The sequence below is a fragment of the Hoplias malabaricus genome, chromosome 4 (assembly GCF_029633855.1).
Source record: "Hoplias malabaricus isolate fHopMal1 chromosome 4, fHopMal1.hap1, whole genome shotgun sequence".
Lineage (NCBI taxonomy): Eukaryota > Metazoa > Chordata > Actinopteri > Characiformes > Erythrinidae > Hoplias > Hoplias malabaricus.
The window spans coordinates 5,599,545-5,606,373 of record NC_089803.1 but is presented as its reverse complement, the minus strand read 5'-3'; the positions used below and the strand labels follow the sequence as shown (position 1 = coordinate 5,606,373).

General features: G+C 43.0%; 1 gene segment (V, D, J or C); it reads left to right on the top strand.

The window, feature by feature from the left end:
• The first annotated feature begins 536 nt into the window (after positions 1-536).
• On the top strand, positions 537-1,253 carry LOC136694650 (immunoglobulin kappa variable 4-1-like). The segment is given in 2 exon segments: positions 537-611; positions 937-1,253. Coding segments are annotated over 2 exon segments (366 nt in total).
• The last annotated feature ends 5,576 nt before the right edge of the window (positions 1,254-6,829 follow it).

Sequence of the window (6,829 nt, the reverse complement as noted above, 5' to 3'; positions counted from 1 at the left end):
TAAAATAAAAAAATATATTTTTTATGAATTAAAAATAAAAATATTTAAAAGTTAAAAAATTGTAACAGTGTTAGTCTGAATTTACTGTATGTGGGTCTTTTTCAGTAAAAGTGATGAGAAAGATTAAATAAGTCTCATGTTTAAACAGAATAAAAGTCCCTTCATTTTCAGACTGAGTTTTGCTCCTTCACTGAATGTGTGACACAGTGCTACATTTCAGTGAAGAGTCATTGTCCATAAACCTACATCACTCATCACACTGTTAGTGATAACACTGTAAAATCTGTGTGTGAGGGGTTTACACACTTTACCCTCAAAACTTATTCATAAAACTCTAACATTTCTAAATGAAGATCTATCTCTGAACTAAACCTTGTTTTCTAAACAGTCTAAACATTTCTATGTGTTTATTATGGAGGTGTTTGATGGAGGCATTTCCATAGAGAGGGTCCACTTTGCATCATGAGCCCATGCTTCAGTGCTCTGCTAGTGTTTATAGTCCTGTGAGTTTAACACTTCATGACTGAGAGCTGCTGCCCCACAAACTTCACACACAGCAACCATGACTTTGGTCTCCATCTTCATCTGGACACTGGCGCTCTGGACGAGAGGTAACACACTTGATTATCTAGGAGATCTGTGGATCTGATCAAAAATTGTTTATGTATTTACCTTTTAGATATTACAGTAAATAAACCTTAGAATTTATCAGTTAAAATAACAGTTAAAAAGAACTAAACTGAAATATAATGGTGTTTAACATATAAAATTTCAAGAAGTAGAATAAAATTATTGTATGTTCCCAACTTATATTATAGTATATTATTTAAATAAATACTTGTTAATTAAATAAAAATATTACCTATATTATTTAAAATTATTCTTTTATTATTATTATCATTATTTATTTACACTTTCTGTTTAATTTTCCATTAGGATCCAGTGGTCAGGTGACTGTTACTCAGACTCCTCCAGTGAAGACTGTTTCTACAGGACAATCAGTCACCATCAACTGTAGAACCAGTAGCGGAGTTCATAATGGCAACTATCTTGCCTGGTATCAGCAGAAACCCGGAGAAGCTCCTAAACTCCTGATCTACTTGGCTAACACTAGACATTCAGGTATTGCAGATCGTTTCAGTGGCAGTGGATCTGGTTCTGACTTCACTCTGACCATCAGTAACGTCCAGAATGAAGATGCTGGAGATTATTACTGTCAGAGTTACCACAGTGGAGGAGTGTTCACACAGTGAAATAGAGTCGTACAAAAACCTCCCTCAGTCAGAGACTGCACAGAGACTGCACTGCTGCAGCTGCACCCTACTGCAGGTGCTGAGGGGGAGGATGATACACACAATAACACACTCTGTGGAGGAGAGACACACACCTCACTAACACACACCTCCACACACAATAACACACTCTGTGGAGGAGAGACACACACCTCACTAACACACACCGGGTGACTGTCTGTGAGGAGCGTGGTGTGTTCTCCCTGTGTCTGCGTGGGTTTCCTCTGGGTGACTGTCTGAGGAGTATAGTGTGTTCTCCCTGTGTCTGTGTGGGTTTCCTCTGGGTGCTCCGGTTTCCTCCCACAGTCCAAAAACACACGTTGGTAGGTGGATTGGCAACTCAAAATTTTCCATAGGTGTAAGTGAATGTGTGAGTGTGTCTCCCTGTGAAGGAATGGTGCCCTCTCCAGGATGTTTTCCTGTCTTACGCCCAGTGATTTTGGGCAAACTCTGGACCCACAGTGACCCTGAACAGGATAAGTGCTTACAGACAATGTCTGTGCTGTTTTTCTTTCTTTTTATGTTTGTTGTGTGTGAGGGGGAATTAGCTGTGGGGGCATGTGGGTAAGAAGCCCATCCCTGAAGGCTCTTCTCTTCTAATTCAATAGCTCCTTTAGGTCATTGGTGACCCAGGGTTTGTTATTGAGGAAGCATCACACTGTCTTGATGAGTATGGTGTTATTCACACAGAAGTTAATCCACACTGTTATACAATTTGTCATGGAATTGATGACACCTTCATGGGATTCACAGAGTACATCCCAGTCCATGTCCTCAAAACACCCCTGAAGTGCCTCATTCATTTCCTGTGACCACCTCCTAACAGTCCTCCTTGTCACAGGTTACTGCTGAAAAACAGGTGTGTAAGTGGACGTGAGAAATACCAGATTAGGTTCTGATTTTCCAAGTGTGGGGAAGGTGGTGGAGCAGTATGCGTCTTTCATATTTGCATATAATAAATCCAGTGATTTATTTCCTTCACATTATGTGTTACATGTCAGTGTAGGAAATGTCCAGAAAAATAAATTAATAAGAATTATGAAGAGACTCACATATACCACACAGTTTGTATTCACTTAAGCAATGTGTATTTACAAAATATTTATAATAGACAAAATCATACAGAATTAAATAAGCCAACAAACAAACAATAGAAACTAAGGCCATGTTTCCAGGGGTAAGCCGTGAACAAAGTTTCAAACATAACCCAAGTCTAACTCCAAACCCCAAAACTAGTTTCCCTATACAAACATAAACAAATAAATCACAGTTAATAGACCTGACTCCCTCTCCACAGACAGTAGTACAGGGCAATCCACAGAACTGACACCGGGAACCAAATAAGACCCATAACAATCTGGTTTTTGTAACAAACTGTTGAAGTGTTGGAAGTGTGGCAGAGAGTGAAGTGAGGTTAAAATCAACAGAAATCATGATGAATGCAGTTTGAGTGTTGTGTTTGGAGTCTGGCTGTGACTGACCTGATGACCTCACATGACGTGTCATCAACAGCCAATAGCAGAATGTAAACAACAACAAAGATGGTCATGTGACCTCCCTCAGCAGATAATATGGAGGAAAACTCACAGCTCAGGGTTCAATATCCAGATGACAGAAACACTCCTTCACTGTAACATATCTGAGATTACCACATCTGTTTTTAACAAACACTGCAGTCACCCTCCTTTTTTCTCACCATTTCGTCTGCAGTCACAGTCTGAAAGTCAGGAACGGTGGTGTTGGAGTCTGGAATATGTTCCTGCAGCCATGTCTCAGTGAAACACAGTGCTGCATTCCCGGTATTCCCACTGAGTCCTTATCAGTACTCTGAGCTTATCCATTGTATTCACCAGTGACCTCACATTCCCCATTACAACCAAGGGAAGCTAGGGTTTATACTTCCTCCTTCTAGCTCTCCATATTACACCAGCCCAACATCCCAGACATGTCCTCTTCAAACCATCAGGGATTTGGGGTCTCACTCTGGGCACTAGTGGAGCACCATCTCAGCCAAAGACATGGTGCCCCTTTGCTGCAGTAATACCCCTCCTACTACTCAAACACAAACACTACTCCAACTCCTCATAAAGTGTTGATGGGGATCTGTCACTCCAGAGAACAGTTACCCTGCTCCAAAGAACAAAGCTACATTGTAAAAAAGTCCTAATTTTATAGAAAATAACTGTAATTTTTTAAAGTTTACAGAGAACTCAAATTCATCCGACGCTATAAACCTCCGTAAACCACCAAGTTTAGCAAGTCAAGCTAACGTTAACTAACACCAACTAAAACAGGCGAAGTGAGTGTCCTTACCCTGTTTACCTCCATGTTACAGAGGCTCTTGAACACCTTTCGTTGGTGTCCTTACATGCCCATATTGTTGGAAAAGCGTCAGTGAAATGAGCTACAGATAACGGAGTGAGCGGATGGTCCTTTCCAAAGTGCCCGTTTAAAGTTGACAAATGTAGTCCATTTTCTGGATATTTTGGGATTTTTGGGCCATTTGTGCACAGATGTCCCACTGTACATTGAATGATTGCAGCCAAAAACAACACACCTTTTCGTCATTTTGCATTAAATTAAGTGCAGCTTCTAGAGTTGTTGTCCACCATCTACGTCACATGCAAGACACCTATTAGAGTTTCCCAACACCGTTGGGGGGGGGGGGGTAGCTTTTAAACCTTATTCCTTGAATTAGTAAGAAATAACATTCTGACTATCAATAAACACAAGTTAGGAACTCAAATTCCACTGTATTGTTTGACACTTCGTATTGCTGGTGCTTAGCCTTTAAGGTTAGGTGGACTCTTGAAATCGTTGTTGAGACTCAGCATTTCTCTGAGGTAACGTTAACGTTAAGGCGCTAAAAGTTTGCTAACTTTTTTCTATCGTCATTGACTATTAGTCACATTTAAATTATAACCAATCTGCTTAGCAGTTCATTTTTCTGCATAGACCACTGAAATAATGTCATCATTTTGTATTTGGCACAATTTTGTTATGTTCATATTTGGCACTTTTGAGTGGCAGACATTAATGGTGTTTTCAAAGACATCTATCATGTTCTGTGGTGGCTAAATTAATATGCGTCACTATACGTTTTGTTCTTTGGATATTTTTTTTCCTGTACATTACTGCGTCCTCTGAAGGTAAAAACACTTTCAGTCAATTTGCAGAGCTTATCAAAGAAAGCTATGTCAAAGCTTTATGATGTTTCAGTGAGTATTAGATGAAAATTACTGCATCAAAGCTTTCCTTGCTTTCCTTCAACACCAGCTTCTCCTGGTGACAGGTTTCAGAAATGTAAGCTGGGCGTTGATGGTCAGTGGTTGAAAGGCTGCTCAGTAATAATTGTAGACTATATATTATTTAATGTTATGTTTTCCAAAATATATGATGACGTGAAAATATATATATATATAAATTTATATCATGTGTACATATCACTTTCCAATTAAAACATGTATCTCCAAACACCACCATGTTTGTACAAAGAGCTAGTGGGTATTTTACAACATTTGTTCCATTGATAATTAATATTGAAACATTGTGATAGTTAATGTAAAATGTGAGACTGAATGTGAAGTAGTGCTGTCCAGCTAAGTGGAGTTCTTCACATTCACTGTTACTGGGGAATGTACCTTGAATGTTAATGTGAAGAATGTTAAGAAAAGGCTCTGCAATTAAAAATCTTATTGCAGCTGGACCACATTTCAGTTAAGCCAATGCAGGTCTTCAGAAAAAAGTGAATGGGTGAGGGAGACAACACATCTTACAAGCACAGGCATGGTTTGTGTAAATTTATTCAAAATCATTATTGGGGTCAATGTAAGGATTTTGTACATCACACCTTATTTAGTCCTAATTGAATCCATTGTCTTTCCTGGATACTAGAAACGTAAAGTAAAATAATGCATAACAAGTTTGGCCTGTGGTTTGTTTACATCACAGCCAGAGCAACAGCGCAGCACAGCACAGAAAAAGAGCAGAAGCAGATGCCCCAGCACAGATCAGAGACCAGTGCAGCAGCAGCACAGCCCAGAGACCAGTGTAGCAGCAGCACAGCCCATAGACCAGTGCAGCAGCAGCACAGCCCAGAGATCAGTGTAGCAGCACAGCTCAGAGACCAGTGTATCAGCACAGCCTATAGACCAGTGTAACAGCACAGCTCAGAGACCAGTGTAGCAGCACAGCCTATAGACCAGTGTAACAGCACAGCTCAGAGACCAGTGTAGCAGCACAGCCCAGAGATCAGTGTAGCAGCACAGCCCATAGACCAGTGTAAGAGCACAGCCCAGAGTCATAGCAGCAGCACAGCCCAGAGACCAGTGTAACAGCACAGCCCAGAGACCAGTGTAACAGCACAGCCCAGAGACCAGTGTAGCAGCACAGTCCAGAGACCAGTGTAGCAGCACAGACTATAGACCAGTGTAGCAGCACAGCCCAGAGACCAGTGTAGCAGCACAGCCTATAGACCAGTGTAGCAGCACAGCCTATAGACCAGTGCAGCAGCACAGCCCAGAGACCAGTGTAGCAGCACAGCCTATAGACCAGTGTAGCAGCACAGCCTATAGACCAGTGCAGCAGCACAGCCCAGAGACCAGTGCAGCAGCACAGCCTATAGACCAGTGCAGCAGCACAGCCCAGAGACCAGTGTAGCAGCACAGACCAGAGACCAGTGTAGCAGCACAGCCTATAGACCAGTGTAGCAGCACAGCCCAGAGACCAGTGTAGCAGCACAGCCCAGAGACCAGTGTAGCAGCACAGCCTATACACCAGTGCAGCAGCACAGCCCAGAGACTAGTGTAGCAGCACAGCCCAGAGACCAGTGTAGCAGCACAGCCTATAGAACAGTGTAGCAGCACAGCCTATAGACCAGTGTAGCAGCACAGCCTATAGACCAGTGCAGCAGCACAGCCCAGGGATCAGTGTAGCAGCACAGCCCATAGACCAGTGTAAGAGCACAGCCCAGAGTCATAGCAGCAGCACAGCCCAGAGACCAGTGTAACAGCACAGCCCAGAGACCAGTGTAACAGCACAGTCCAGAGACCAGTGTAGCAGCACAGCCTATAGACCAGTGTAGCAGCACAGCCCAGAGACCAGTGTAGCAGCACAGCCCAGAGATCAGTGTAGCAGCACAGCCTATACACCAGTGTAACAGCACAGCCCAGAGACCAGTGTAGCAGCACAGCCCAGAGACCAGTGTAGCAGCACAGCCTATACACCAGTGTAACAGCACAGCCCAGAGACCAGTGTAGCAGCACAGCCTATAGACCAGTGCAGCAGCACAGCCTATAGACCAGTGCAGCAGCACAGCCCAGAGACCAGTGTAGCAGCACAGCCTATAGACCAGTGTAGCAGCACAGCCTATAGACCAGTGCAGCAGCACAGCCCAGAGACCAGTGCAGCAGCACAGCCTATAGACCAGTGCAGCAGCACAGCCCAGAGACCAGTGTAGCAGCACAGACCAGAGACCAGTGTAGCAGCACAGCCTATAGACCAGTGTAGCAGCACAGCCCAGAGACCAGTGTAGCAGC